At 36.9% G+C, this 17,249-nt stretch overlaps 2 protein-coding genes across 2 annotated transcripts in view; one reads left to right on the forward strand and one right to left on the reverse strand.

The window, feature by feature from the left end:
• LOC135705525 (uncharacterized) overlaps positions 1–17,249 on the reverse strand; it is a 71,069-nt gene that overhangs the window by 12,649 nt on the left and 41,171 nt on the right. Inside the window, exons 4-5 of the mRNA XM_065227301.1 lie at positions 944–1,132; positions 635–881 (exon numbers count right to left, since the gene is read on the reverse strand). Of these exons, the coding sequence (XP_065083373.1) occupies positions 666–881; positions 944–1,132 (405 nt within the window). The 3' untranslated portion in view covers positions 635–665. The remainder of the gene's footprint in view (positions 1–634; positions 882–943; positions 1,133–17,249) is intronic.
• LOC135705579 (uncharacterized) lies at positions 14,095–15,416 on the forward strand (the record flags this gene model as incomplete). The annotated part of the gene is given in 2 exon segments (XM_065227352.1): positions 14,095–15,124; positions 15,126–15,416. Coding segments are annotated over 2 exon segments (852 nt in total), but the record flags the coding sequence as incomplete, so codon positions are not given.

Raw genomic sequence — 17,249 nt, forward strand, 5'->3', positions numbered from 1 at the left:
TTTAAATGATTTATGTACAGTCAGTTTTAACCAAATTAGTTGAAATTTTGGGAGGATGAGCAGGACTCGCTGCGAATTTGAGAATTTCAAATGTTGCATCAGTCTAATGAACAAGTTATTGATAAATGAATAGTGCTGATCAAATTAGGTTCCTGAATAGTAACGATTTTTCATCCGCTCTTCAACACTGTCGCCCGTTTTCGGCAACACGACTGAATTAGTTATTGGGGTAAGGTGGGACAAGATGGGTCACGTAGCAAGATGAGCCGAACGCTCGCCCACAGTGAAAACTACTCAACATCTATAATAGTTCCTGACAGAACACCAAAGCTGACCAAATTATGAACATACCATAACCTCAATACCACTTAAAAAACCAATTAATTTTTTTGTGATCACAGTGATCTCCAACTGATTCTGTCAGACAGTTCCGAAAACGACCTACATATATCATTTACGCTTGCGACATTTCCAACTTACTCCAATCACCGTCCAATTCTGAATCAACCTCGATAAAACGATTCGAATCGCTTCCACCCTCCAGCTTTCCCCGCAAGGAGCCTTAAACTAAAATTGCAACATCCTACAACTTATCTACCGCTAATTTTAATTTTGGTTACATTTGAGTACATACCTAGGCAAAAGATTCAAGCTACGTTCGTAAACTACTCCGTCTTCCACACGAACGGTTCTAACCGATCGTCCACGTCCAACAGGTTATTCAAATATTCCATGCTTTCAATGTTCTGATTGAGAATGTCATTGCACCGGGTCAGTTGCTGCGATATCACCCGCACCTTGGAGAACGTCTCCGCGTAGGAAGTGTAGAGCTTCTGCTTCTGCACCAGCTGGGCCAGCGCACTGGAAATCTCCTGGTCCACCTTTCGAAACAAACAAACGTCAAAACAAAAAGTCCATAGGTTTAGTGTGATCATGTACCCACCTCTTTGATTTTGTTGGTAATCTTCTGCTGCTCGGATGCGACCTGGGTGGCACAGGTGTTGAAGTGGCTCTGCAACCGGCTGCACATATTGATCATGTGGTTCGGGTGCAGTCGCTCCAGCACCTCCGGGTCACGATTCGCCGGTAGGGAAAGGGTACCGCGCATCACCGGTAGAAACATGGGAACGCTCTTCGGTTGCGTTTCAACGGGGTGTCATGGAATAAGACGAAAGGTTTATGTTAATTGCGGTGCATTTTTCATTGGTTGCGAATTTCGAATCATTGGCCCTAAAAGGAGGGATGGGAAAGTACGGACCCTTCCCCGAAAAAAACCCAAAACTGACTGCGGCTATAAATCAGAATTAATCTCTTCGTGCCGCGTCATGAGGCGATAAATTACACCATGTAAAACGCTGAAAAACATGAAGCAACATTCAGAAACGAATATGGCGATTTGGGGAGATCTGTTGTCCTACCAACACTGAACCTTCAAAGCAGTCGATGCAACCGACTCCATGACGGTTGAAGGTGGCAACGGCGGTGGAATTGAGTTGTTGAGGCATTACAACAAAAACAACAACGGCTGCTGGTGCATTTGCATACAAACTACAAACAGAAGATCGTTTATCGCCTAGAGCGCGCGCCATTTATGCCTAAACTCAACGACTGTCGCATTTGTAGTGGGTAGGTATCAGCCAATCGACACATGCCTACATACCTCTAGAACGATTTTTTATGACATTTGGTTCGCTGATCGGATGGATGCAAATCAATGAGAATGGAGAAAAAAGGGTAACAAACTATTTGTTTTTTTTTTTCTTTGATTTGTTTTTTGTCGATCTTGTTTTCCGTGCTGAGCACCAATGCTACCGACGCCAGGGAGGCAGCTCCCACACCTGGACCCTACCTATCGACCCATCAACTCATGAACCGGGGACCAACGGCTTTACTTCCCTTCCGAAGGAAGGGGTAACAAACTATAGCAGAGGCGATATTGTACGATGTGCTTGTCTGCTAGATCACGGGTTTGGGATTATTATAAACAGCATAGGTGTATCGAAGGAGTTATTAAGGGGTAGAAGGTTCGATCTTGTGACTTGTGTACATCCGCAAATCAATACCTAAATTTGTATCAGTTTTCTCGATAATGACAATGAGCTTAGATCGCTCAGATCGATAAGCAACCACAATACTGTGTTCATGTTCGAGAACTTAAGTAGAAACTGTGGTTAAATACAAGAATACATGACCAACAATTGAAATGGCCTTAACTCCATGTTGTAAACATACCTTGTAAGGCCATTTTCTCGTGAACCGAAGTCCACAAAGGCAAACCAACATAATGAATAGGTAGGGAAAATTCTCCTCTACCCGATTGTGGCTTAGATTTGCGAATGAAGGTTTCGGTTCGCGATAAAATGGCCTTACAAGGTTTGTTTACAAAATGGAGTTAAGGCCATTTAAATTGTTGGTCTCGAATAAGGCATGGTAGAAAGTGGTTCAAAAAGCCTGGCTTTCACAAAATTGCAAGATTCTTGGGTCTTGACAATATTTTGGGAATCCACGCTAAAAAAAATGTAAATATATCGAACACAGGAATTATTGTTTTTAGTAAAATTCAGAAACTTAGAATAAATCTGCCATGGAAAAATACCAAGATCCAGAATTTGGGGGAAACATCAAGACTAATTGTTGGAACCCTTAACTAGGAAATGTTTTATCATGATGTGATTTATGAAAAAATGAATCAAACTAGGGTAAGTGAACCAGTTTTTGGCCCAATGTATTTCCATGCAAAAAGTAAGCTCTAAGCTTATGTGGGAATATTATAAGTTGAGCTTTGGAAGCGTTGGGAGAAATCTTTTATTTTTGTCAATAAGAAGAGAAAATATCTCAACTTTTCTACAGTCTGCTTTAGCGGAAATGCCTGTCATCGGCGAACAAAGATTTGTGGCAACCCTGACGCAAATCAGGGAGGTTCGAAGTGGAACTGTTATGCAATATAGGCCCAATAATGCAATCCGAGGAGCTCCTGCTCTAACAGGTAGTCGTTCAGATTTATAAATTTGATAATTTACCTGTAGAGGTATGTCAGTTAAATAATTTTGAACTAATTTCATAATATAGAGTGGAAAATTAAACATTTTCAGTTTACCAATCAAACCTTCATGCCAAACACTGTCAAATGCTTTTTCTATGTCTAGAAGAGCAATTACAGTTGAGCAGCCTTCAGATTTGTTTAGACGAATTAAATTGGTAACTCTTAAGAGTTGATGAGCTGTTGAATGCCCATGGCAAAATCCAAACTGCTCATCTCCAAAAATTGAGTTCGTATTGATGTGAAGCATCATTCTATTCAAAATATTTTTTTTTTTAAAGTTTACTTATTGAAGACAGCAAACTTATTGGACCTTAGCTAGAAGCTTCAGCTGGATTTTTATCCGGCTTCAAAGTTGGAATAACATCTGTTATATAGTTTTACCAAGAAGCTCAAGGTACTCTCTGGGAGTTTTTTGCTGAGGATATAGAAAATTCCGTCATCACCAGGAGCTTTCATATTTTGAAACTTTTTTAGTTATAGATCTTACTTCGTCCAAATCAGTCCCCCGGACTTTGGAATTTGGAACTCGAGTCTAACTTCGAAACATGATTTTCCAAAGTTTTATTCCTCAGGGCAGAGAATACCTGTTTAATTTGTTTTTTTGCAAATCCTGCCAGATAACTTTCACGGCAGGATCGCGAGTTCTTTGATATTGCCTAATACGGACATTTTTCAGACGGATCAAGAGCTGAAGATCGTCGTCTATTATGATTGAATCGAATGTAACCTCTCAATTTGGTACTGAGGTAGCTCTTGCTTCAACTATAGAAGTAGTCAGAGATTCAAGAGCATAATTAATTTGGTTTGCAAAGGAATGTTTGGATTAAATTTATATTCCACCAATGTTCGATATTGCTGTTGGGATTAGAAATTATTTCATGGGATATTTCAAAAGCTACGCGAAGGTAATAAAAACCAAAGTCAGCATGGGTAACCACTTGGCTATAAAGATTACATGAATCAGTTAAGACCACATAAATAGTTGAGGGATTTCTTGCAGAAGAAAAGCATGTTGGGCTGTTTGAATAGTGAATAGTGTAATAACCTGCAGAACAATCATCAAACATACTATTACCATTGGAATTGCTTTGAGCATTATTCCAAAGGCGGTGTTTTGCATTAAAATTACCAATAATGATGAATTTAGACCTATGACGGGTAAGTTTCTGAAGGTCACCATTGAGAAAATTATTTTGCTGGTTTGGAATGGCAAATAGCTATGAACGTAAGTAGTCCAAATTGGATTAAATTGGTTCAAAATTAAGCAAGAATTTGATATTTGATATGTCTGTGAAGAATGATGGCAACGCCACCACCGGCTCCATCAATATAGAGAACTTTGGTAAATTTCAGAGATCTGAAGGGCAGTTCCCGTAGTTGTAGGAAAGTCCAGACTTTTGGACGAGTTTAAAAACCTATAAGCGTGAGATAACATAAATTCAGGACAACTCCATGTTCTCCAGGAAAAAAATACAAGAACACTTAGGATGCACCGAGAATTTTAGGGAAGTCTAGTGACATTCGAAGAACTTATGAAAACTTCAGAAATATTAAATCAGGAAAATTTGAAGGTGTCTAGGATTGGAGTTCCATTTATTTCAGCGCACAACCAAGATATTACAGCTTATAGAAGTTTCGAGAAATTCAGGAATCTACAGAAAAGCTCCGAGGGAATTTCTAGAACGTAAGGAAAGTTAAATTACCACTCGGAAAATATCAGAGTATTTTAGGTGTTTTATATGATTACCATGAGAATGTCAAGAACTTCACAAATTGGCGAAAATTTAACTAAGTTGAATAGGGAACTTTAAGGCAGTTCTATTAATTAAAAAAAAATGAGATATCTACAAGAAATTCCAGAAACCTTCATAGAAATTTAGAAACGTTTGGATAGTTTCATAATATTCAGTTAAGTCCCGAGTACATCGAGGGTGATCAGATGGCTTAAGAACAATTCCATTAAATTAAGGAAATTTGCAAAAACTTACAAAAAGTTTTGTGGACTTATGAAATATTTCTAGAATTCTATGAATAACCCGAAAGCTTCATAAGCGCCAGGGAATTATTTAGGAAATTTCTAAACTTGAGTTTAGCTTCCTTCATCCGTGCCCTCAACTCTCTTGCTTTTTCCACACGCAATCGTCGGTTTACTCGGCAGCAACCATCGTGTTGGTCAAGCTCATTGTTCTTCATCAGAAGATATTTCGGTTCATGAGCCGTCGACTTAGCAAAGCAGCGGTTTCGTGTTGAATGTGTGAGTGATGAGTCACTGATGACTCCGTTTTGCATCCATTGCTGCAGTTGAAGCGCTCTTCAAATTTAATTCGATTGAGCCTTATAAAATAAATTAATAACAAAAAAATGCAAAATTATGGAAAATAAAAGGAAATTTAATTAACTTCGGTAAAATTGCGGGTACTTATAAAAAACAATGAAAATTTCAGGGCAGTCTAAATAACTTTCAGGAAATTCAGAAACCATTTAAACAGTTTTTATATCTTCAGGAAAGACTAGACTATTGGAAAAGTTATGAATTAGTGTCGATAATTTAAGGGTAGTTCCACAAACTTCAGTAAAAATCTTTGAATAAAATTTTTATGAATGCCAAGTCTCAAGTGCACTGCAAATTAAACTGGAGGGGCCTAGGGGGGTCTCTTGCATTTTTTTTATTTTGCAAAACTACGGATAAATAAAAACTCGCGAAGATGCTATTCAATCAAATTGCGTCAAGGCAACTTTTTTTTTATATTTTTTTTTCTGTGACCAATAATATGACATTGAGGCTTGCTATTATTTTAATCGTTAAACAAATTTGATTAAATTTATTCGATAACAACAATTAGGAAATCTATTGTGGGAGCTTCACTTCAGGAGCTATTGATTTTGAACAAGCAATGATCGTTTGTTCATGCTTTTTGTAATGAAATCACATCGCGTCCAGAACTCATAAATTTAAGCATCTCAAACTTAAGATAATTCTCAGAGTTAGGTAATTCCATGATTTTTGTAACTTATTTTTTTTTTTTTTAGATTTTAAATATTTTATCGTCAGTTAAATCTCAAAATTAAATTCTAGAAGTTTGAATTTTATAATTTTCTAAAATGTGGGCTGAAACATGGTAAAGTGCACACAGGATAAATTTCATACATTTAGGACTTAGGAAAACGTGCATGATATAATATGTCCATGCAAATTCTTAACATTCTGAATGTTAAAATAAAAATGATTTCCATATGTTTTCAAGATTGTCTAGCTAAAATAAGAGATATCTAGCTAAAAAAAGAGATACTAACTAAAAAAAGAGAAATTTTTCGAATACAAATGTAAATAAAAGTAACGAAATAAGATCAATTGTCATAATTCTATATCCTGTAACTTATGCAACGTTTCCTAAACATCTATAAAACTCTCTTAAGTTTTAAAAGTTTTCCCCAGCTTCTATAAAATTCCCTGAATTAATTCCAAATCCCATATTTATTCCATCTCTCATAATCCTACGAAGATCTCTGAACATCTTTGCACTTCTGGAAAGACACCTATCATGTACAAATATTCTTGAACATCTGGAAAGTACCATGAAATTTAACCTCCAAGAAGTTCATTGAGCTTTTTTGAAGAAATATCGCTGACAAACTGCAACGAAGTTCCCTAAACTGAAGTAAGGTTCGCTGAAGTTCTTAGAAGCTTTGCTGAACTATTTTTAGATCTTCTACAAAATTCCATGAACTTTTTCACAATTCCTTACAAATTCGCAAATCATCTACAAAGTTTGCTGTAGATTTTCGAAATTTCACGATCGAAATTTATTGAACTTGCACGTAATTTCCACAACTATTCCAAGTCCATTAGGCTTCAAAAAGGGTCGTCAAATTATATTATATTAATATATTATATTAGAAATGTTCCACTTCTGCGCAGTTTTCAGAACGACTTTTTCTGAAGATCTATGTAGTTCCCAAAATTTCTACTAAGTTTCTTCGATTTCTACGATGTTCCCTAAACTTCTTAGAAGCCCTTAAAGTTTTACGAAGTTCCCAAAAGTTGAAAAAAATACCCTGGGCTCATTGCCAATTTGTAGAGCCTGAAGACGTCTTATTATGCCATCGATTAAATATCGATATTATATAACTTCTCAAAACTGTTTCTTCTAGTTCAGAACATAAGAAAAGTAGTCAACTTAAAGGACTTTAAAAAAATCGTTGTTTGTGGTCCAATTTTATTAATCGCTGTTAAATAGTAACATCGAACTTGCCTAGCTTGACAAAATACCGGCGAGTAAAAAAAAATAACACCACAAATTCTGGGTGGGGGGATTAGATAATTCTGGAGGGGGCCTGGCCCATTGGCACCCCCATTAGCTACGCCAGAAGGCGAGTGGAACATGGTGATCGATATGAGAACTTCTTTGAAAATCTTAGATCTATGTTAATTATTTAGGAGAAATGTTTGCTTCGGCAAAACCTTACCCTATTATCGTCAGGGGGTGAACAACGTCCTTGAGAGCTCAATTTAGGTATGTGGATACATTGAGTTTGAGAGCATCCATTGGCCAAATTTGAGTGCTCTAGGACTTTGTTTACCCCCTGACGATAATAGGTTAAGGTATTGCCGAAGCCAACATTTCCCCTAAATTCGATTCCAGAAAATTTTAGAGAACATAAAAAAGTTTCAGAAGTTTTCGAGAAGAAGAAATTTTAGAAAAACTTCAAAAGCATCACAGAAAGCCAAACATCTTCAGAAAAGCTCCGAGAACTTCAAAGTCGATGGAAGTTTAGGGAAGATCTGAGAACTCCACGAATATTTCATGCACGCTAGGAAAATAAACTCCAAAAATTTTGGAACTCCAGGAAAGTTCCACGAGTTTCAGAATATTAGAATATTTTGGGAAATTCCCAAATTTTCAGAAAAAAAAACGATTTTCATACAACTTCACATAAGTTCAGTGAACTTCACGGAAGCATAGACATTTTTAGGACAGTTTAATTAAATGCATGGTAGTACAACAAGCTTCACGAGAACTGCAAAAACGTTAGAGAAGTTTCTAAAATTTCAGGAAAGAACAAAGAACCTTAGGGCAGTTCCATAAACTTTAGAAAAATAACATAAGGGTCATTCCAGCTCGAGTGGGTACAGATTTTAAAAAGTTGTGGTCGATGTCACCGCTTTGAGCCAAACTTGGCCAAAACGTTTATTATGACATTCTGAACAAACGTCTTTTTTAAATTTTACTTTAAAGTGAATAGATCCTTCTGGACTACAACCCTGGATTTTCAAGATTTTTAAAAATTTCAACTTTCAGAAGAGATTACTCCACAACCAACGTCAATTTGAAAGTTTTTTTGTGTAGATTCTCATAAGTGTACCCACATTTTGCCTTTGTTATAGTAACTACAGTAAAAAAGACTGATTACTGGCAGGTATTAAAATTGTCAAAAAATTGCCTATGGATCTTTGAATGGGCGGGATTTTGGGCTCCTTTTCCACCAGAAAAGCTCAAAACTACCACTCACTCATCTGGTCATATCTCAAAAACTATTTGTCCAAATAATTTTCCCTTGGAAACGCATCAAGTAGAAGAGTTTTTCAAAGTGTGGTTAAAATTTGAGCACAAAATATTATGAAATAAAAAATCCCGCCTATGGTGAAAATAGGCCATTTTTTGATAATTTGGACACCTGCCGGTAATCAGCCTGTTTACTGTAGTTACTAAAACAAAAACAAAATATGGGTACACTTATAAGAATCTACATTAAAAAACCTTCAAATTGACGTTCTAAGATCACGAATAGCTTATTTGGTTGTGGAGTAATCTCTTCTGAAAGATGATTTTTTTTTAATATCTCCAGGGTTGTAGCCGAGAGGGATCGAGGCACTTCAGAGCAAAATCAAAAAAGGCGTTTGTTCAGAATGCCAAAATAAGCGTTTTGGCCAAGTTTGGCTCAATTCGGTGACATCGGCCACAGGTGGTGTACCCACTTGAGCTGAAATGACACATAAATTAAAAAAATAAAAGATTGGAGAATTGTTGAAACACCAGGTGCTTCCTAGAATTCTAGAAAAACATCTGAAAATTGAGGAACTTTAGTAGAGAAATTTAAAATTTTTGAAGAGAAGTATTGTGAGCATCAGGCTAGTTTCTCAAACTACAAAAGATCTTCAAGACAGTTTAATTAGGTGGTGTAGCAATAAGCGTGATTGCCTCTCACTCCAAGGACCTGGGTTCAATCCCAGTCGGCACCGTCGGGAATTTTTAAGGCCTAAAATCTCTGATCACGCGAAAGTAAAGCCGTTCCATGCGACGAACGTGCGACCATTGTCCTTGTCATACACGAACTCCGCCATGTCCAGCACTCTTTCATCGGGGGAGAGATTCCTGATGGCAACTTGGGTGGTGGCCAGCTGTTGGACCATCTGCATCACCTGATCCTGAATGTTCGGTGGATGTGGCATCTGTCCGGCACCTGCATTCGGCGGGTCACCATTGCTCTGCGCCATCACGATGTCCCCGATCCAAGAGTTGATGGGTCGATAGGTAGGATTCATGTGTGGAAGTGGCCCCCCTGCATCGGTACCATTGTTACTCAGTACGGAAAACAATATCGACGGAAAATAAATCAAGGAGGAAAAATACAGTTTAATTAACTTCATGGAAATTTTGGGAACCTTCAAGTAGTTCAGTAGTCATCAAAATACAGTCAAATTTCGCTCGTTGGGCTATGTTTAAGTGGGCTACGTTTTAGTTGGGATCCCGCTAGTTGGGTTGTAGCCAACCTAAATCGAAGTCAGACGTCATTTCTGACAGTGCTGATTCATTTTCGAGGGGCTCATGTATGAACAATTTGTTTAGTTTCTAAAGGATTGTGATGATAATAAACAATCGGTGTATTCCTCAACCCATTATAAGCTTGACAGCTCAGCACAACTAACGAAAGCCTTTTTGCAAAGTTGGCTACGGGTTTAGCCCAACGAGCGAAAGTTGACTGTATTCATTTCAGAACTCCCTTTGAAATACACTCCATCCCTTGTAATTTTACTCACATCTACTCTCGCAAATTTCTTAGATTTCTCCTCACAATATATTTGACAAACTCTCTTGGAATTATATTCCGAATTCCTTTGAAGTTCTCCTGGAATTATTCTCAGATGTAATTGTAATCCGAATTCATTTTTCCCCACAAATTTCTTGAAATTATCCTCAGAATACCCTTGGATTTTTACTTTGGGGCTCCCAGGAGTTCTGCTCAGAATTAACATGGAATAATTCTCAGAAATTACAATGAGGTTTCATTAAAATACACTTTGAATCTAATCCACGATTTCCTTGAAATTCTACTCCAAATTATCGCAAGTTTCACATGAAATCTGGAATTCATATCTTAAAAGCAGTGTATTTCTTAAAGATTTCTTTGTCAACTCATTCCAGAAGATCTATAGAAATTATAATCAAATTCCAAGAGCTTTTGAAACGGTGCAGGGATTCATGAAAATTTCTTGAAGTTTAATTAATTTAATCCAGAATTTAAAAACCGTCTTCAAAAAAATCTTAATTTTTTAAATGTTATTTGATGACTGAATGAAAATAATTAAATGTTTGCATTATAAAATGAATTAATCATTGTGTCAAGGTTCTGCATTGATGTTCCATCAGATGTCACTGCTGTTGTTTGCAGTGACATCTATCGGAAACTACGTCAAATATGTTTTCCATTAATTGTTCGCAGAGGACACTGCAGTGTAAAACATGTCTGGTACCTCTATATATGCATCTAGATTAATATTCGAAGTCCCCTTTTTTACACATTCTGCACACAAAATAGATTACCCCTCACAGAATTTCCCGCCGATATTTATAAATGTGGCGGGGCAGAAAGTATCTTTTGTGCAGAATATGTAAAAAAGGAGGGACTTCGAATGTTAATCTAAATGTATATATATAGAGGTACCAGACATGTTTTGTAGTGACAGATACTCTATTTTGTAATCTGTGAAAGGGAAATCACAAATCGAGTGTCATCAAAATACATGGCATGTTGAGAGATTGAACTCGTGAGAGTAAATTTTCTCTCTCAAATTTGAATTTTTTGGCTCTAGGGGAACTGGTAGTAAAGCAGATAAAACTGTATGCGGAAAAATCATTTTTATTTAATTATAGCTTGTTGAGCAATAATTACCGAGGAAGAACTGAACGACAAAGTCCCTGACTAATTGATTTAGGTTGTCGTTCACTTTTTTTTTTTACCTGAATATGCATCGAAAGCGAATTATTCCGACTATATGAGGATTTTTATCACTTCCTATCAGCGGAACAGCGCCATCTCTGTGGAAGATGGCCGGACGATATGATTAATTGCATTCTTTAAAATATCCTTAGTAAGAGAATTTGAAAATTCTATAATCTCATCATTCCAGGAATTTTCAGGAAAAATAAAATTTCTTGTGAATTCCCGATATTCCAGTTTTTTTTATGTGGCAGACACCCGTTTCTTGACACCACGATTTTGATCACGTTAGTGTCATTTTGATCTTGTTATTGGGTCAAATTAATAAAATTGCGACTACTTAGCTCAAATTTAACGACAACAGCACTGTCAAATTGTGTATTAAAGGGTGATACGGTCAAAATTTGTTCAATATCAACTTGACGTATTTCTTTCAATTTTGCATTTAAAAAACCTGAACACCCCTCATTTTGAAGGTGTGTGTGTGTAGAATGTTGCTCCTATTTTGATTTTGGAATTCACTCTTCAGTTGTCAAAATGCCGTCCAAGCAAGAAGAGCAGCGTATCAAAATTTTGCTCGCGCATCGCGAAAATCCGAGCTACTCGCTCGCAAAGTTGGCAAAATCGCTAAAAGTTGCCAAATCAACCGTTACAAATGTAATTAAAGTGTCGACAGCCAGGAAGTCTGGATCGGGGGGAAATCGAAAACCGGAAGCCGCTGAGACGACAAAGAGAGTTGCCGGTAGTTTCAAGCGAAACCCTAACCTCTCTCTCCGAGATGCCGCAAATAAGCTGGGTGTATCGTCTACAACCGTGCATCGAGCCAAAAAACGAGCCGGACTATCGACTTACAAGAAGGTAGTGACTCCAAATCGCGATGATAAACAAAATACGACGGCCAAAGCGCGATCCCGGAGGCTGTACACGACGATGCTGACGAAGTTTGACTGCGTGGTAATGGACGACGAAACCTACGTCAAAGCCGACTACAAGCAGCTTCCGGGACAGGAGTTTTATACGGCAAAAGGAAGGGGAAAGGTAGCAGATGTTTTCAAGCACATGAAACTGTCAAAGTTCGCAAAGAAATATCTGGTTTGGCAAGCCATCTGTACCTGTGGCTTAAAAAGCAGCATTTTCATAGCTTCCGGGACTGTCAACCAAGAAATTGACGTGAAAGAGTGTTTGAATAAACGTCTGCTGCCTTTCCTGAAGAAACACGGTTGTTCCGTACTGTTTTGGCCGGATTTGGCATCTTGCCATTACGGTAAAAAGGCCATGGAGTGGTACGCCGCCAACAACGTGCAGGTGGTTCCCAAGGACAAGAACCCTCCCAACACGCCAGAGCTCCGCCCAATTGAGAAATACTGGGCTATTGTCAAGCGGAACCTAAAGAAGACCAAAAAAACTGCTAAGGGCGAGCAGCAGTTCAAGGCAAACTGGCTTTCTGCGGCGAAGAAGGTGGACAAGGTGGCTGTACAAAATCTGATGGCAGGGGTCAAGCGTAAGGCCCGGCAATTCGGATTTGGAAAAGCGGAAGCCTAACTGAATATTTTTCCTGAATTTTATACTAATTGAACTTGAAAAAGAAATTTAATTTGATTTTTTAAATAAACGATTTCACCGATTTACACGCGTTTTCCCTTGACCAAATTTTGACCGTATCACCCTTTATATTTTTTAGAAATAATTTATGTCTTACAATTGTAACTATAATTGTAACAAAACGAAGATTGACGACAATAAAATAAATAAATACAGCAATTCCATAGAAAAAAGTTATAGTGGGTCTCAGAATTTCATGAAAATTGGTATAGTTCTTCCTTATCAAAAAATATTAGACTCGTATTTTTTTATTGCGCCATTAGGGTGACCATTTCCGTGTTAGGGTGGTCCAAAAAATCATTTTTTTTCAAAAATGTCTTTTTTCAAAAATTTATAACTTCTGAACCTCTTGACCGATTTTTACGATTGACCCTTCAAATGAAAGATGTTTTAATGTAGTTTTAAGAAAAATTATGAAACACTCAGAGATATTTGATTTTGTAGGAAAAAAATATGTTACAAATGCTTTTTCTTGATTTTCACTGCGAGGGTCTTCAACAACTTCATATTTTAGTATTTTTAATTGAAAGATCATTTAATTTTACATAACATATCAAAAAATTAGCGATGTCGGAGAAGCAGTTTTGGAGATAAAATAAAAAATTATTGTTCCGCAATATATGCACCAAACGTGCATGGAAACGATGAAGACGCAAGGTAGTTCACAATGCGCCTCCATCGAGTCACAGCAGCTGTGACTAATGAAATCTATGAGTAACTTACAAGCTGGGTGCAACATTCAGTTCAACCTGCGGGCCGTCCATAAACCACGTAGACCAAGTTTTAAACATTGAAGATCCTACCTTTCCCTTCGTATACTCAAATTTTAAAGCGTTTCGTCTCAATACTCCTCCCATAGGGCCTTTTCCATGACAAGTTGCGAAAAAATGCCACACGGCAGCAATGCCAAAATTTTTTGCATGTTGCATCAGTTGCTAAGAGTCCAAGCTGTACCTCATAGGTATATCACTCGTTCGTAGGCAATGACTTTTACATAAGCTCCAGCCCAATAGGCTTCGCGGTGTTAGTGACATTTGGAAATATTTAGTGGTGTTTGTATTTGTTCGCAATATTCATCTATTTACCTGAAACAGCTGTTTGAAGTGACGTCATTGCTTACGAACAGGTGATATACCTATCAGTTACAGCTTAGACTCGTAGGTATATCACTCACTCGTAGGTACGATATAATGCTTCACATAAAACAACGAATGTTATGAAAGAAATGATCAGTTAGAAATCAAAGTTTCCTACTAGAACAGTTGAATTGAAGAATATCTAAAAATGAAACGTAAGTGTTCAATGTGTGATGTTTGGATGTTGAGTTCATGTGCCAGAAAAATCACCAATAAATTGTACGATTATGCAGTGGAAAAAAAGATTAAAATAGATGAGAGTAGCTCCTTCATTTGTCAACGATGCTACCACAAACTATATGAACCCAATGATGCCGTGACCGAAGAAGCCGTTGCAGGACCATCCAGAATCGCTGCTGCAGGTACGTTATTTGAAAATTCATGTGATTCTTCTTCAAATTTCAATTCTTTTCTTCTAACTACTAACTTAAACTCTTCTTTTTTGCAATCATTTTTCAGAGTCCATCGAAGCAACCAGCATTGAATCAATTTCCGTTGCGGGACCGTCCAGAATGGTTCCTTTTCCCTGCCAAGGTAAATAATAAAAAAATAAATCGTTTGTATGCTTTTTTTTCTAATAATCAATCATTTTTTATATTTATTTTCAGAATCAGTGGAAACAACCAGTTCTGAATCGATCGTTACCACCTACAACGCACCTTTGTCGGACGAAAATGAATTCCTTATACAACTTAAGGATAAATATAAAGAAACAAGAGACAGCAATGAGAGATACAGGATTTTAACCACACTTCCCAAAAGTTGGTCTACATATAAAATTATGAAGGAGTTCAATGTTTCCCAACATATGGCCAACCAAGCAAAAGCACTGCAGCAAGAGAAAGGAATAATGTCGGTGCCTGTAAAGAGGTTAAGCAGAGCTTCATTAGGAGAACCAACGATAATGCTTGTTCGTGATTTTTACAATAGTGACGATATAAGTCGTGTTTGTCCGGGGAAAAGAGATTATTTAATATCTAAAAATGATGAAGGCGAAATCTACGTACAAAGAAGATTAGTCTTGTGTAACTTGCAGGAGGCGTACTCCATCTTTAAAAATACATATCCTGATATTAAAATAGGATTTTCCATGTTCGCCAGTAACCGCCAGTAACACTGCATTTTTGGCAGGGACAAGTGGCACGCATACCGTATGCGTTTGTATATATCATCAGAACGTTAAACTTATTTTTAAAACACTACAAAGCAGACAATCACTCCCAGATGGTGTTGATTCCTATCACGATTTGTTTAAAAAAATAATTTGTCAAAATCCAAGTGAACAATGCTGGCTGCAGTGTTGCAAAAATTGTTCAGGAACGCAAATTTTGGCCACAGAACTAATGACTATTCTTAGTAACGGACATGTTGAATCAATACAATTCAAACAATGGCGTCAAGTAGAGAGATGCATTATGGATTTAGTTGAAATGGACACACAGGAATTTATTGATACTTTTTTAGAAAAATTATTCAATTTATTGCCGCATAACTTTATAGCTGAGCAACAGGCAAATTACATGAAACACGTCAAAAGAATTTGAAAGCTACAGAATGCATCATAATCTGTGATTTTTCGGAGAATTATTCTTTCGTTGTGCAGGATGCAGTTCAAGGCTTTCATTGGGCGAACGCCCAATGTACTATTCACCCTTGTGCTATTTATTTTAAAGACGAAGAATCTAACGATTTGAAATTTACTAGTGTTATTGCAATTGCTGATTTCACTAAACATAATCATGTCGCAGTTCGGTTATTTCTTACGCATTGTCTAGCGTTCATAAAATGTAAATTGCCAAGCTTACAACAGATTTACTTTTTCTCAGATGGATCAGGAAGCCAATATAAAAATAAGATGACCGCTTTTAATTTATGCAACATGCAAAAAGATTTTGGCATTGCTGCCGAGTGGAATTTTTTCGCAACTTGTCATGGAAAGGGCCCTTGTGATGCTTTGGGAGGAGTATTAAAACGAAACGCTGCGAAAGCGAGTTTGCAAGGCCACCATATAACAACGGCCCAAGAACTTTACTCATGGGCTATTTCTAAGCCAGATTCAAAAATACACTATCAGTTTTTTTCGGAATCCGATTACAATAAAATGGAAAGAAAATTGAAAAACCGTTATATACATGTGAACCAAATTTCGGGGACACAGTCATTCCATAGTTTTAAGCCTCAAAACGAAAAGTATATTATTGTCAAACGGTATTCATTTTCAATGGAAGAAAAATGTGTGAAATTGTAATTAAAGAAAATAAATGCTTCATGTTTTACTTATTTTTCTTCGACCTCGTCATTATTTGTAGCATTTAAGTACTTCTCCCAGAATGTTGATACCAAAATTAATAATGTCAAACTGGAGCCTGTTTTAAAGCCACGAAGAGTTCAATGGGGGAGGGGAGTCCAGCCACAGTATACGCTCGGTAAAAATATTTTAAAATTTTAGTAAAGTATACGCGGGGGGAGGTAGGATCTTCAATGTTTAAAAATTGGTCTACGTGGTTTATGGACAGCCTCCAGGCTGAACTGAATGTTGCACCCAGCTTGTAAGTTACTCATAGATTTCATTAGTCACAGCTGCTGTGACTCGATGGAGACGCATTGTGAACTACCTTGCGTCTTCATCGTTTCCATGCACGTTTGGTGCATATATTGCGGAACAATAATTTTTTATTTTAAAAAAATTGTATCTCCAAAACTGCTTCTCCGACATCGCTAATTTTTTGATATGTTATGTAAAATTAAATGATCTTTCAATTAAAAATACTAAAATAAGAAGTTGTTGAAGACCCTCGCAGTGAAAATCAAGAAAAAGCATTTGTAACATATTTTTTTCCTACAAAATCAAATATCTCTGAGTGTTTCATAATTTTTCTTAAAACTACATTAAAACATCTTTCATTTGAAGCGTCAATCGTAAAAATCAGTCAAGAGGTTCAGAAGTTATAAATTTTTGAAAAAAGACATTTTTGAAAAAAAATGATTTTTTGGGCCACCCTAACACGGAAATGGTCACTCTAATGGCGCAATAAAAAAATACGAGTCTAATATTTTTTGATAAGGAAGAACTATACCAATTTTCATGAAATTCTGAGACCCACTATAACTTTTTTCTATGGAATTGCTGAATATAAGTGGTCTCACATCGAAAGCACGAAAAAAATAAAGTATAGTATATTATAGTATAAGTATAGTTAGTGCTTTCTTTGTGGAGGAAGTAAAGTAAACTCTTTTATTCATTAAGT

Source organism: Ochlerotatus camptorhynchus, unplaced genomic scaffold (assembly GCF_037179485.1).
Source record: "Ochlerotatus camptorhynchus isolate MF236.1 unplaced genomic scaffold, CSIRO-AGI_Acam_v1.1 ptg000268l, whole genome shotgun sequence".
NCBI classification, from domain to species: Eukaryota; Metazoa; Arthropoda; class Insecta; order Diptera; family Culicidae; genus Ochlerotatus; species Ochlerotatus camptorhynchus.